At 39.9% G+C, this 15,220-nt stretch overlaps 1 protein-coding gene across 2 annotated transcripts in view; it reads right to left on the reverse strand.

The window, feature by feature from the left end:
- LOC126469795 (ELL-associated factor 1-like) overlaps positions 1-15,220 on the reverse strand; it is a 66,469-nt gene that overhangs the window by 38,716 nt on the left and 12,533 nt on the right. For both annotated transcript variants that reach the window (XM_050097048.1, XM_050097047.1), the window contains exon 2: positions 8,414-8,645. In XM_050097048.1, the coding sequence (XP_049953005.1) occupies positions 8,414-8,645 (232 nt within the window). The remainder of the gene's footprint in view (positions 1-8,413; positions 8,646-15,220) is intronic.

A 15,220-nucleotide genomic window follows, 5' to 3' on the forward strand; every position in this document is an offset into this window, starting at 1 on the left:
AACTTTATAGTACGTTGCTATTATATAGGTGTACAAACTGTGCAAAAATCATATTTTTATATTCAGTCCCACCTGAGGTAACTAACCCCAAACTTTACAAAAAATGAAAATTTTCAAATTCCAAAAATTCACAAAAAAAATTAAGGAAGCATTTGTAAGTGTTCTTGCTCTATATGAGGCTAGTAGTGTATGATATCTAAGTATGGGAAAAAAATATACTCTCATAAATCACTCCTTGTTTGTTATTTTTGGGACTAAAAAGTGGATTTTTGAAAATTTGGATACCAAACTTTGGAGGTCATTTTGACCGGTTATTTTTGAATTTAGGGTATTTTGTGTAATAGACAATGTTGTAGAGGACACTTTTCTAAAAACGATCATGTCAATTGCAATGTTGTAACTTAACCCAGTGCAGAGATATTCAAATTTTCGCTGATGTCTCCAGACTGAAAAATCGTTGCGCGCCTACAAATAAAAATGGTCGCCATCTAGTAAAGGTGCAAGATAATTTTTTTTAAAAACCTGTTTTGAACTTGTCAAATATAGGGCAATCATGTATAAAAAAATTAAGATATTTAAAAATGGTCAAGCAACCATCACTTAACCACTTCATATGCATTGACCCAGTTGCTAATGCTGCTCCATTGACATGCAATGGTGAAGGCCTCAATACCTTGCAATACTAGCTAGCAAAGGAAACAAAAGTTAAAATGTTCTGTTAATGAAATGTTTAACTTGGGAACATATAATTATTACATTTATCTTACTGCTGCATCAGCTGCTGTACAACAGTGAAATAATGTCTGTAGTCACATACAATGCGAACATATATACTTGCCCACTACTGATCTAATTCAAGTCCCATAGTGCTCAGAGCCATTTGAACCATTTTTGATCTAATTCATACTGGGAATACATCTTTATGCATGTCATGAACTGCCTAATGCTTTTAGCAAGGTTCCTTTAATACCTGAGCTACTTCTATTGTGCAAGTTCTAGTAAAATACATCATGAAATGTCTCGTGTTCTCTTACAATATCATAAACTTTGTATCCTTAAATAGTGAGAATTCAACTGAAACATTATACATAAATAATGAAGATAAAAGTTAATAGAAATTCGTGCATCTATAAAAAGATCAATGCGCAAAGCTTACAGCAATTACCACTGTCATACCTTAGCAACAGATCTTGCCGAGAACAGTCTGGTGACGCAGTAGAAGATAGCAAAGGTAAAACTGAAGTTTTAAATTTAGCGTTTAAGAAATTGTTCACACAGGAGACCTGTACAAACATATCGTCGTTTGACCATCACACAGACTCCTTATGGAGGACATAGTGAGAAGTATCACTGGTGTAGAGAAACAACTGAAAGACTTGAAAGCAAATAAGTAGCGAGGTTCTCATGGGATTCCATTTTAGTTTAACAAAGAGTAATCTATAGCATTGGTCTCTTACTTAGATCGCATTTATAGCCAATCTCTCATCCAGCACAAAGCCCCAAGTGAATGGAAAAAAGCGCATGTGACTCCTGCATATAAAAACGGCAAAAATCGGACCCTCAAAATTATAGGCCAATATCCTTAGCATTGGTTTGCTGCAAAATCCTTGAACATATTCTCAGTTCAAATATAATAAATTTCCTTGAGAGGGAAATGCTTCTGTCCATAAATCAACATAGTTCTAAGCATTTCTCATGCAAAACTCAGCCTGCCCTATCCTATGAACCATGGATGAAGAGCAACAAGTGGATTCCATATTCCTAGTGTTCAATAAAGCATTTGGCAAGGTGCCACAGTGCCAACTGCTAATGAAGGTACAAGCATACGGAATAGGTTCCTTGGCGAATGAGTGGCTCGAAGACTTCTTAAGTAACAGAATCCGATATGCTGTCCTTGACAATGAGTGTTCATCAAACACAAGGGTATCGTCAGGAGTGCCCAGGGAAGTGTGGTAAGACCACTGTTATTTTCAACATACATAAATGATCTGGCGGACAGGGTAAGCAGCAGACTGCAGCTATTTGCTGATGATGCTGTGGTGTATGGGAAGGTGTTGTCATCGAGTGATTGTAGGATGATACAAGATGACATACGGAAATTTTATAGTTGGTGTGAAGAATAGCAGCTAGCTCTAAATACAGAAAAATGCAGGTTAATGCAGATGAGTGGGAAAAACAAATCCATAATGTTCAAATACAGCATTTGTAGTATCCTGCTTGTCACAGTCATGTCTATTAAATATACAGGCATAACACTCCAAAGCAATATGAAATGGAATGAGCACGTAAGGACAGTAGTAGGGATGGCAAGTGGTCGACTTCGGTGTATTGGAAGAATTTTAGGAAAGTGTGGTTCATCTGTAAAGGAGACAAATTGCTGAGTACTGTTCGAGTATTTGGAATCTGCACGAGGTAAGATTAAAGGAAAACAGAAGCAGTTCAGAGGTGGGCTGCTAGATATGTTCCTAGTAGGTTCAAACAAGGGAACTCAAATGGGAATCACTGGGGGGGGGGGGGGGGGGGAGGCAATGTTCTTTTCAAGGAGCACTATTGAGAAAATTTAGAGAGCTGGCATTTCAGGCTGACTGCAGAGCGATTCTGCTGCCGCCTATGTATAGTTCATGTAAGGACCGTTAAGATAATATTAGAAATATTAGTGTTCTTACGGAGACATACAGACAGTTGTTTTTTCCTCGCTCTATTTGCAAGTGGAACAGGAAAGAAAACAACTAGTAGTTGAACAGGGTACCCTCTGCCATGCACCATACACTGGCTTGCAGAGTATGTATGCAGATGCAGATGTAGAATCAGGAATGCTTTTAAGCCTGGAAACATGATATTAACAAATGTATCCACTGTGTAGCTCAAGTTGCCATAAGAAGTTAGTACAGGCTATTAATTAGTGCAAAGAAATATGAAAAGGAAAGCATTTGGGTCTGAGCCATAGCCTATGGCTTACCTCTCAAAGAACACCTAAGAATTGTTGTTCTGTAAAGTTATGTAAATTTATGCACAAGAGTATTGCTGCCCCAATATTACATTTGTCTTTTACAAATGCATATGATGTCTGCCAAGAACATAATCAAAGCAGTAAGCACAATTACAAAATGTACAATTATGCAAAGCAAGATGGTCCCATGTCATAAATGCACACACTAGAATGTCAGTATTGAAAGCCGTGTCAATGAAACTTTAAAATTGCTTACAGGTTCACCTCTATTGTAGACAATTGTCTGCAAACTGTAATCAATAGATATCCATTAGCAGATTGTGGCTCCTTGATACAGAAACTACCACATAATTATATAGTTTAAGCACTAAACATAATTCAGTGAATTCTCTTATCCCCTTGGTGTTAATTTTACACCTCTTATATAAATATACATACAAAGGTTGCACTTATTTTTCGTCGGATGATTTTCTCAAATCACTTCCAATAATACATGTTTATCCTTATGCCTAGCCAATGGTATAGTCACTGTGGTAACACCAGTTTCCATCAGATCACCAAAGTTAAGTGCTGTCGGGCTGAGCTAGGGCTTGGATGGGTGACCATCCTGGTCTGCAGAATGCTGTTGGCAAGTGGGGTGCACTCAGCCCTTGTGAGGCCAACTGAGGAGCTACTTGAGTGAGAAGTAGAGGCTCTGATCATGAAAACTGACAACACCTGGAAAAGCAGTGTGCTGAGCCCGTCGATATTTGCATTGAGTGATGCCTATCAGCTGAGGATGACACAGCTGTCAGTCAGTACCATTAGGCCTTCCGATCCCTGTTCAGATGGAGAGAGAGAGATCCTTAAGCCTCGGCCAGAAGTTAGAGAGTATTAGGGTTTGGCCGAATAACTGTGGCCTTAAAACCAATATAACATAGGCATCAAGGTGGTGTTTTTGCCATCTTCCATTTGGTGTCATTTTTCAAATATACTGTTAGATTGCCGATTATCCCTCCATAAATGTAATTTATTTTCCTAAAAAATACATCTTGCCACCATCTAGCAAACAGATAGTGGAAGATAATATCTTATTTATAAAACTCCATAAACTGTGCATATTTTAGTTTTTTATTGAACCTCCAAGTACTTTCATATAAAATGTATGTAGTCTTTGTTCTGATATTCCTATGGCATCAGATTTTTCATACAACTTTAGTCCAATACCATATTCTGTACATTCTTGATGCTTTTATATGTGATGGCAGTTTTAGTATGTTTTTCACATGGTCTCCTTACAAACAGTTATCAACTTCAGATGGATTTCCATTGGTGACAAACTGTCCAAAACCATTGATTGTTTGATGACATGGTATATCAGTTGATCCATTTCAACAAAACACCTATATGAGATCAAAAGAATGATGACTACGAAACTTGCTGAGCAATCCATTCCTCATATGATGTGTTCATCCAAGTATTGGAAGAGATCCACAATCATCATCATTATCCAAATAGTGGCAAAAATGTCCTCTGTGAATATGCAATGTCATCTTTGAGTATGAATCCTGCCTCAGCATACTCACGTAAATCATCTAGTATGATCCTTATTCATCTGAGCAGTCTAAACCTTATATGGAAGAAATAGACCTAAATGAAATCTCCAAGTGGTTTTACCCTCTTTTTTCCACAAAAAACCTTACTATGTTTCTTTGTCAGTCTACTAAAGTGTACCTCCTTATGAGCCCATTGAAAGTTTCTAACAGCAGCCATGATGTTTCAGGTGGACATGTAAAGTTCTGAGCATCCTCCAAAATAAATTACGCTACCTAAAGAAAACTTGCTCCATAATAACCCCTTCCAAGAAGACAGCATTGGCAATGACATTCCCTACAGACCAAGGTGTGCCAAGAGCTACTCTTTAGAGACTTCTGGTGCTTATGTGTGAGAATACCTATGAGTCCAATGGACATGTATTACAGTCAGTTGTAAACACTACTCTGTTACCTGGGATGAAATAACTATTTTACAACACTGAATAGATGAATTTTTCTTAGGTGGTTTTCACAGTCAACTAAAACTTACTAAAAGACATCATGGTCACCTTCAACTCCTACAATTATCTATTTTTAAAATCAAAATCAGTTATTGCAATCTCTGTCTTTCATCTCCAACTTTTCAAGTGGAACACAAAAACACTGGGTAAGGAAGAGGTGTGTGTGTGTGTGTGTGTGTGTGTGTGTGTGTGTGTGTGTGTGTGGGTGGGTGGGGGAACCACCATGTATCTTCAGAATTATATCATTTCACTTACATAGTGCCATACTTGACAGTTATGTTATAAAACAATTACTTCAATTTTTGTGCTTTAGCACATGCCAAAATTTAAAAATATCAGACATGAATGTGTGTCATCACGTGTGGCTCATCTCCATTTTTCAAATTTTGACATTTACTAAAGCATGAAAATGTGAGTAATGTGTCATTTCAAGATAAATGCAATCTGCATGTCATGATGTAAGTGAACTGATATATTTCTGTATGTACATTCAATTTTTGCAGTTACGCATTGTTTCAATTAACAATGGCAACAAGCCAAAACTTGAAAAATGGGTTTTAAAAACAAATCATTTTAGCAGTAGAAGATGACCACAATGTATTTTAATAACTGCACTGATATTTTACTACTACAGTACTACTACAGTAGTACAAGTTTATATGCCAACTAGCTCTGCAGATGACGAAGAAATTGAAGAAATGTATGATGAAGTCAAAGAAATTATTCAGATAGTGAAGGGAGACGAAAATTTAATAGTCATGGGTGACTGGAATTCGGTAGTAGGAAAAGGGAGAGAAGGAAACGTAGTAGGAGAACATGGATTGGGGCTAAGAAATGAAAGAGGAAGCCGCCTGATAGAATTTTGCACAGAGCACAACTTAATCATAGCTAACACTTGGTTCAAGAATCATGAAAGAAGGTTGTATACATGGAAGAACCCTGGAGATACTGACAGGTTTCAGATAGATTATATAATGGTAAGACAGAGATTTAGGAACCAGGTTTTAAATTGTAAGACATTTCCAGGGGCAGATGTGGACTCTGACCACAATCTATTGGTTATGAACTGTAGATTAAAACTGAAGAAACTGCAAAAAGGTGGGAATTTAAGGACATGGGACCTGGATAAACTGACAAAACCAGAGGTTATACAGAGTTTCAGGGAGAGCATAATGGAACAATTGACAGGAATGAGGGAAAGAAATACAGTAGAAGAAGAATGGGTAGCTTTGAGGGATGAAGTAGTGAAGGCAGCAGAGGATCAAGTAGGTAAAAAGACAAGGGCTAATAGAACTCCTTGGGTAACAGAAGAAATATTGAATTTAATTAATGAAAGGAGAAAATATTAAAATGCAGTAAATGAAGCAGGCAAAAAGGAATACAAACGTCTCAAAAATGAGATTGACAGGAAGTGCAAAATGGCTAAGCAGGGATGGGTAAAGGACAAATATAAGGTTGTAGAGGCTTATGTCAGTACGGGTACGATAGATATTGCCTACAGGAAAATTAAGAGACCTTTGGAGAAAAGAGAACCACCTGTATGAATATCAAGAGCTCAGATGGAAACCCAGTTCCCCAAAGAAGGGAAAGATGAAAGGTGGAAGGAGTATATAGAGGGTCTATACAAGGGCGATGTACTTGAGGACAATATTATGGAAATGGAAGAGGATGTAGATGAAGATGAAATGGAAGATATGATACTGTGTGAAGAGTTTGACAGAGCACTGAAAGATCTGAGTCGAAACAAGGCCCCAGGAGTAGGCAACATCCCATTAGAACTACTGACGGCCTTGGGAGAGCCAGTCCTGACAAAACTCTACCATCTGGTGAGCAAGTTGTATGAGACAGGCGAAATTCCCCCAGACTTCAAGAAGAATATAATAATTCCAATCCCAAAAAAAGCAGGTGTTGAAAGATGTGAAAATTACCGAACAATCAGTTTAATAAGCCACAGATGCAAAATACTAACGTGAATTCTTTACAGGCGAATGGAAAAACTAGTAGAAGCCGACCTCGGGGGAGATCAGTTTGGATTCCGTAGAAATGTTAGAACATGTGAGGCAATACTGACCCAACCACTCATCTTAGAAGCTAGATTAAGGAAAGGCAAACCTACGTTTCTAGCATTTGTAGACTTAGAGAAAGCGTTTGACAATGTCGACTGAAATACGCTCTTTCAAATTCTGAAGCTGGCAGGGGTAAAATACAGGGAGCGACAGGCTATTTACGATTTGTACAGAAACCAGATGGCAGTTATAAGAGTCGAGGGACATGAAAGGGAAGAAGTGGTTGGGAAGGGAGTGAGACAGGGTTGTAGCCTATCCCCAATGTTATTCAATCTTTATATTGAGCAAGCAGTGATGGAAACAAAACAAAAAATTCGGAGTAGGTATTAAAGTCCATGGAGAAGTAATAAAAACTTTGAGGTTTGCCGATGACATTGTAATTCTGTCAGAGACAGCAAAGGACTTGGAAGAGCAGTTGAACGGAATGGATAGTGTTTTGAAAGGAGGATATAAGATGAACATCAACAGAAGCAAAACAAGGATAATGGAATGCAGTCGAATTAAGTCGAGTGAAGCTGAGGGAATTAGATTAGGAAATGAGACACTTAAAGTAGTAAAGGATTTTTGCTATTTGGGGAGCAAAATAACTGATGATGGTCGAAGTAGAGAGGAGATAAAATGTAGACTGGCACTGGCAAGGAAAGCGTTTCTGAAGAAGAGAAATTTGTTAACATCGAATATAGATCTAAGTGTCAGGAAGTCATTTCTGAAAGTATTTGTATGGAGTGTGGCCATGTATGGAAGTGAAAAGTGGACGATAAATAGTTTGGACAAGAAGAGAATAGAAGCTTTCGAAATGTGGTGCTACAGGAGAATGCTGAAGATTAGATGGGTAGATCACATAACTAATGAGGAGGTATTGAATGGGATTGGGGAGAAGAGAAGTTTGTGGCACAACTTGACTAGAAGAAGGGATCGGCTGGTAGGACATGTTCTGAGGCATCAAGGGATCACCAATTTAGTATTGGAGGGCAGCGTGGTAGGTAAAAATCGTAGAGGGAGACCAAGAGATGAATACACTAAGCAGATTCAAAAGGATGTAGGTTGCAGTAGGTACTGGGAGATGAAGCAGCTTGCACAGGATAGAGTAGCATGGAGAGCTGCATCAAACCAGTCTCAGGACTGAAGACCATAACAACAAAACAACATTTTGAATACTGAAAAATGAAGTGAATTCTTTTATTATAGTTTATATTTATTTCTATACATGTTACTATTACTATTTTCAGTAACTTTTCATTCTGGTAATTAATTTTCACATGTTTTGCTTTATTATTCAGTCTGATTTCTTTTGATAAATTTTAAATTTAAATCAACACATAAGCTTCTAACAAGATAAAAAGAAGAAAAGAAGTCACCAACCGTGTTTTCTTCACTTGCACGTTGTGTGTAAGCTTCTCTAATGTCACCTCCCCAGTTTTTCTATCAAATATGAGAACACACTCTTTCTTATATGGTCGATGAGAGCCTTTAAATATTGTTTGTGGAGTTCCTGCTCCATCCATATGAGGTACAGTTACAGTAACTTGGTGGTTTTCACCTACAGCTACTGTTGCCTTCTTTGTCATATCGACACTTGCTGGTTTGAAGTCATCTGACACAAATAAATAAAATAACTTGAAATACAGTTACAGTGTCATTACATTAAAACAACAATATAAATGTATTTTTTATCTCCTGCACTCAAAGAATTTGCAAGTTAACAACAGCATGGAAGAAAATTTATGCAAACAATGACAAAACGTAATGAAAAATGTCAAGTGTATTTGATAAAGCTGTAAGTTAACTGGAGTCACACTACAGATTAGATATGATTTAACACACTTTTCATTCAAATAGAAATTTATAATGACCCAAACACTAACATAAAATTTAATCTATTCCATGTTAAATTCATATCATTACTTGAAAATAGCTTTCCACATAAACTAATCAGAAAGGGCATTAAACAGACATGTAAAAAACCGTGGATCACAAGAGAGATTAAAGTATTTTGTGAACAAAAAACCTGTGGGCAATAACAAGTACATATACTGCAGTAGTCACATACTACACAAACTATTTCGTGTAAGGACCATGAGCATAAAATATGAGAAATTAGGGCTTGTATGAACGCATATAGATAGTCACTTTTCCCCTCACTCTATTTGCGAGTCGGACAGGAAAAGAAATGATCAATAGTGGTACAGGGTACTCTCCACGACACACCATACAGTGGTTTGTGGAGTATTTATGTAGATGAAGCTGTAAATGTCACCATGGTTTACACCAGAGGCATCCACTATTGCAAGTCTTGAGATCAGGCATCATATATTACCTGGAGGGGCAAAAGGAATTTACTGGGAAATTTCATACGCCAGCACCAGCAAAAGAAATATCTGGTTACATGTCAATAAATCCCAAATAACTGGATACATTGCCAATGAATCACATTTTGGGAGTCGTGTACCATGAGAGACTGTTCAAAGAATCCGAGAAGCAATCAAAAGAAGTCTGAATGCATCAACTCATCATTCGAACAAAGAGTTAAAGACAAGCCAAAATCAACAATTTTGAGGGGTTTAAACCTTATGCTAAAGAAAAAGCATACCACATTCAGATGCTTTACAAATGAGACCATGAAGATTATACAGCTCGCCAAGCTGTATGTTACAATTTGATACACTCTGTATACAACGAACACCTTGTGGGTTATATGTTGTTTACTTATGAGACCAAATTCCACATCTGCATAGAATTTAACAAACATAACTGCCATATTTGGGGTAATGCGCCACCTCACACTACCACTGAATGGCAAAGATATCAAAAATGAATGTGTGGCTCGAATTCACAGAGACTACAGTTTACGGACCATTCAGTTTTGAAGAAGAAACAGTTGCTGGAAACATTTACCTTGATATGCTGGAGCAATTCTTAGAGTCACGTCTTCAACAAGAAGGCACTGCTGACATTGTTGTGTTGCAAATGAATGGTGTATCTCCTCATTTTGCTCTCATAGTAAGGGAGTACCAAAATTGAAGATTCACCAACAGATGGACAGGCAGAGGTTCAGCAAAAGTGCAACCATCATGTTCAACTGATTTGACATCCATAGATTTCTTCACTCAGGGGTACATGAAATCAATTGTGTACAAAACAAAGATAAGAGATGTCCAGGATGTAAGAGCTCAAACCCTGAATGCAGCAATGGCTATTTCACTAGATATGCTTCAGAATGTATACAGGTCTGCTCTTGTATGGTGGAAGCAAGGATTCAAAATGGAAGGAGCACACACTGAAGTATGATGAAAATGTATACATAGACTGACAATAAATATATGTACAAGTTATATAAATGCAATTATTTCACAAAAATGGATTGAAAATTTATGACCAAATTTATCAACCTGTTTGACATAAAATCAATGAAGACTGATAACACACTCCTATACATGGAACAGAATAATAAACTGAGTCACTGCCAGTTGTTTACAGAACAACAGGTGGCACTTCATCTGATCAGAATAGCAATAATTAGCATAACAAAGTAAGACAAAGCAAAGATGATGTTCTTTACAGGAAATGCTCAATATGTCCATCGTCACCACTCAACAATAGCTGTAGTCGAGGAATAATGTTGTGAACAGCACTGTTAAGCACGTCCGCAGTTATGGTGAGGCATTGGCGTCGGATGTTGTCTTTCAGCATCACTAGAGATGTCGGTCGATCACGATACACTTGCGACTTCAGGTAACCCCAAAGCCAATAATCGCACGGACTGAGGTCTGGGGACCTGGGAGGCCAAGCATGTCGAAAGTGGCGGCTGAGCACACAATCACAACAAACAACGCGCACAAGAGATCTTTCATGCGCCATCTGTCGGACATTTTGTGAGCTTTGTTTTTTTTTTTCTTTCTTTCTTATAATACCCCATGTCATTCCAAGCATGTGTGTCAATTTTTACCTCTCTATCTACATTATTCCATGGTTTATTAAGTTTTCAAATTTATACTGACTTTTTGATCACCCTGTACTTAGCTTTTTCTGGGTTTTCTTAGTAGTGCCAGTATGAAAAGGATGTGTATGCGCTGTGTGCGGACACTGGAGGAGCTGGCCACAGATCATGAACAGCTCAAGGTGCTTTTGGCTACAGTCAGTTGTCTTCAGGCTGCTACTTTGGGGTTTAGCAGTGGCAGAGATGCCTCAGGTATCACTCATTTCGTTCACAGACTCTGCTGTCGAGGCACCTTCCGTGTGCATCTGCCACAGGGGGGTCCGCCCTCAACGGAGAGTGACACTTCGAACGTCAAAATTTTATCAGTTAATTGTCAAAGTATTTGTAACAAGGTACCCAAATTTATGCCCTGCTGGAAATTCGTTGTGCTCAAATTATTCTCGGGACCAAGAGCTGACTGAAACCTGCAAGTATGTAGCTCTGAAATATTTAGTGAGTCACGGAATGTACACTCCTGGAAATGGAAAAAAGAACACATTGACACCGGTGTGTCAGACCCACCATACTTGCTCCGGACACTGCGAGAGGGCTGTACAAGCAATGATCACACGCACGGCACAGCGGACACACCAGGAACCGCGGTGTTGGCCGTCGAATGGCGCTAGCTGCGCAGCATTTGTGCACCACCGCCGTCAGTGTCAGCCAGTTTGCCGTGGCATACGGAGCTCCATCGCAGTCTTTAACACTGGTAGCATGCCGCGACAGCGTGGACGTGAACCGTATGTGCAGTTGACGGACTTTGAGCGAGGGCGTATAGTGGGCATGCGGGAGGCCGGGTGGACGTACCGCCGAATTGCTCAACACGTGGGGCGTGAGGTCTCCACAGTACATCGATGTTGTCGCCAGTGGTCGGCGGCAGGTGCACGTGCCCGTCGACCGGGGACCGGACCGCAGCGACGCACGGATGCACGCCAAGACCGTAGGATCCTACGCAGTGCCGTAGGGGACCGCACCGCCACTTCACAGCAAATTAGGGACACTGTTGCTCCTGGGGTATCGGCGAGGACCATTCGCAACCGTCTCCATGAAGCTGGGCTACGGTCCCGCACACCGTTAGGCCGTCTTCCGCTCACGCCCCAACATCGTGCAGCCCGCCTCCAGTGGTGTCGCGACAGGCGTGAATGGAGGGACGAATGGAGACGTGTCGTCTTCAGCGATGAGAGTCGCTTCTGCCTTGGTGCCAATGATGGTCGTATGCGTGTTTGGCGCCGTGCAGGTGAGCGCCACAATCATGACTGCATACGACCGAGGCACACAGGGCCAACACCCGGCATCATGGTGTGGGGAGCGATCTCCTACACTGGCTGTACACCACTGGTGATCGTCGAGGGGACACTGAATAGTGCACGGCACATCCAAACCGTCATCGAACCCATCGTTCTACCATTCCTAGACCGGCAAGGGAACTTGCTGTTCCAACAGGACAATGCACGTCCGCATGTATCCCGTGCCACCCAACGTGCTCTAGAAGGTGTAAGTCAACTACCTTGGCCAGCAAGATCTCCGGATCTGTCCCCCATTGAGCATGTTTGGGACTGGATGAAGCGTCGTCTCACGCGGTCTGCACGTCCAGCACGAACGCTGGTCCAACTGAGGCGCCAGGTGGAAATGGCATGGCAAGCCGTTCCACAGGACTACATCCAGCATCTCTACGATCGTCTCCATGGGAGTATAGCAGCCTGCATTGCTGCGAAAGGTGGGTATACACTGTACTAGTGCCGACATTGTGCATGCTCTGTTGCCTGTGTCTATGTGCCTGTGGTTCTGTCAGTGTGATCATGTGATGTATCTGACCCCAGGAATGTGTCAATAAAGTTTCCCCTTCCTGGGACAATGAATTCACGGTGTTCTTATTTCAATTTCCAGGAGTGTATATCAAAAAGACAGACTAGGCAGCATGGAAAGGGGAGTGTTCATTGGAGTTGATGAAAATATTGTCCCTAATAAGGCGAACTTTGAGTGAGACTGTGAAGTTATCTGGATGCTTATAACAAGTCTAGGTGAAATTAAGTTAATTGTTGGATGTTTTTACTGGCCACCTGATTCTGCCTTGACAGTTTTAGAGTCATTTGAAGAAAGTCTACAGTCAGTAGTGCAGAAAAACCAGATCATGCAATCTTCGTTGGAGGCAACTTTAACACTGGTCATCTATGGATTCACTGCAGGGGGTATGGAAAGACAGTCTTGCAAAGTACTTTTGAAGATGTTTTCCAAAACCTATCTTGAGCAGCTAGTTTGGCAGCCCATGTGCAATAAAAATATTTTAGGTTTTGTAGCAACAAACAGGCCTGACTTTATTAATGGTGTCAGTATAGAGACAGGGATTACTGACCATGATGTCATCACAGTGATGATGGTTACTAAAGTTAACAAACCTATCAAGAAGGCTAAAAGAGTATTTTAGCTAGAAAGAGCAGATAAGCAGTTGCTAGCATCCCACTTAGACAATAATTAGACATCATTTAGTCCCGTTATGATAGAAGCAGAGGAATTATGGGCAAAGTTTAAATGCATTGTAAATCACACTCTGGAAAAGTATTTGCAGAGTAAGTGGATTAAGGACAGAAATGACACACAGTGGATTACTAACAAAATTCAGAAGAAGCTGGGGAAGCAGAGACTGTTGCACTGTCGGTTCAAATGAGAAGGTGCACATGAAAACATGTGAAAGTTAACAGAGGTTCATGTGTCCACAAAAAGATCAATGCATGAAGCATACGACTATCATCATCATCATCATCATCATACTTTAGCAAAGGATCTAACTGAAAACCCGAGAAAATTCTGGTTCTATGTAAAACTGATAAGCAGGTCGAATGCTTCTACGCAACCACTTGTTGACCAATTTGGTGCAGCAATAGAAGATAGCCAAAGGAAAGCTGGAGTTTTAAATTTCACATTTAAGAAATAGTTCACCCAGGAGTATCATACAAATATACCATTGTTTGAGTATCATAAAGTCTCCCATGTGGAGGACATAGCAGTAGGTGTCAATGGCACAAAAAACAATTTAAAAATTTGAAAACAAATAAGTCATCTGGTCTGGATGGAATCCCAATTTGGTTTTACAAAGCGTACTCTACGGCACTTACTTAACTTGCATTTCTCACAAATCTCTCACCCTGCACAAAGTCCCAAATGACGAAAAAAGTGCAGGTGATGCCTAGATACAAAGAGGGTAAAAGAACTGACCTATAAAATTAGAGGCCATTGTCCTACACATCAGTTTGCTGCAGTAGCCCTGAACATATTCCGAGTTTCAACATAGTAAATTTCCTTAAGAAGGAAACACTTCTGTCCACAGATCGACAAATTAGCATTGTTTAGGAAGCATTGTGCATTCAAAACTCAGCTTGCATCTTCTCCTGTGAACTATGGATGCCCCACTGAAGACCCTTAACAAAGGTACAAGCATATGGAATAGTTTCCCAGATATGTGAGTGGCTCGAAGACTTCTTTAAGTAATAGGATCCAGTACATTGTGCTCGACAGCAAGAGTCAATAAAAGACAAAGGAATCACCAGGAGTGCCCCATGGAAGTATGATAGGACCTCTATTATTGTCCTTATATGTAAATGATCTGGCAGACAGAATGAGCAGCAATCTGCAGCTGTTTGTTGTGGTGTATGGGAAGGTGACTTTGTGGAGTGATGTAGGAGGATACAAGAAAACTTAGACAAAATTTCTAGTTGGTGATAAGTGGCAACTAGCTTTAATTGTAGAAAAATGTAAATTAATGCAGATGAGTAAGAAAAACAATCCCATAATGTTCAAACACAGCATTAATGGTGTGCTACCGAACAGTCAGATCGATTGAATGTCTAGACATAATACTGCAAAGCTGCAAGGTGATAGGAAATGGAATGATCATGTAAGGATTGTAGTGGGGAAGGTGAATGGTCGAGTTTTAGGAAAGTGTGGGTCATTTGTGAAGTAGACAGCATATAAAAGACTAGTGTGACCCATTCTTGAGTACTACTCAAGTGTCTGAGATTTCCACCAGATCAGATTAAAGAAAGAAATTGAAGCAATTCAGAGGCAGGCTGCTAGATTCGTTACCAGTAGGTTCAGTCAACACCAAGCATTACAGTGATGCTTTGGGAACTCAAATGGGAATCCCTGGAGTGAAGGAGAAGTTCTGTTCAAGGAACACTATTAAGAAAATTTAAAGA

Source organism: Schistocerca serialis, chromosome 3 (assembly GCF_023864345.2).
Source record: "Schistocerca serialis cubense isolate TAMUIC-IGC-003099 chromosome 3, iqSchSeri2.2, whole genome shotgun sequence".
Classification (NCBI taxonomy): domain Eukaryota; kingdom Metazoa; phylum Arthropoda; class Insecta; order Orthoptera; family Acrididae; genus Schistocerca; species Schistocerca serialis.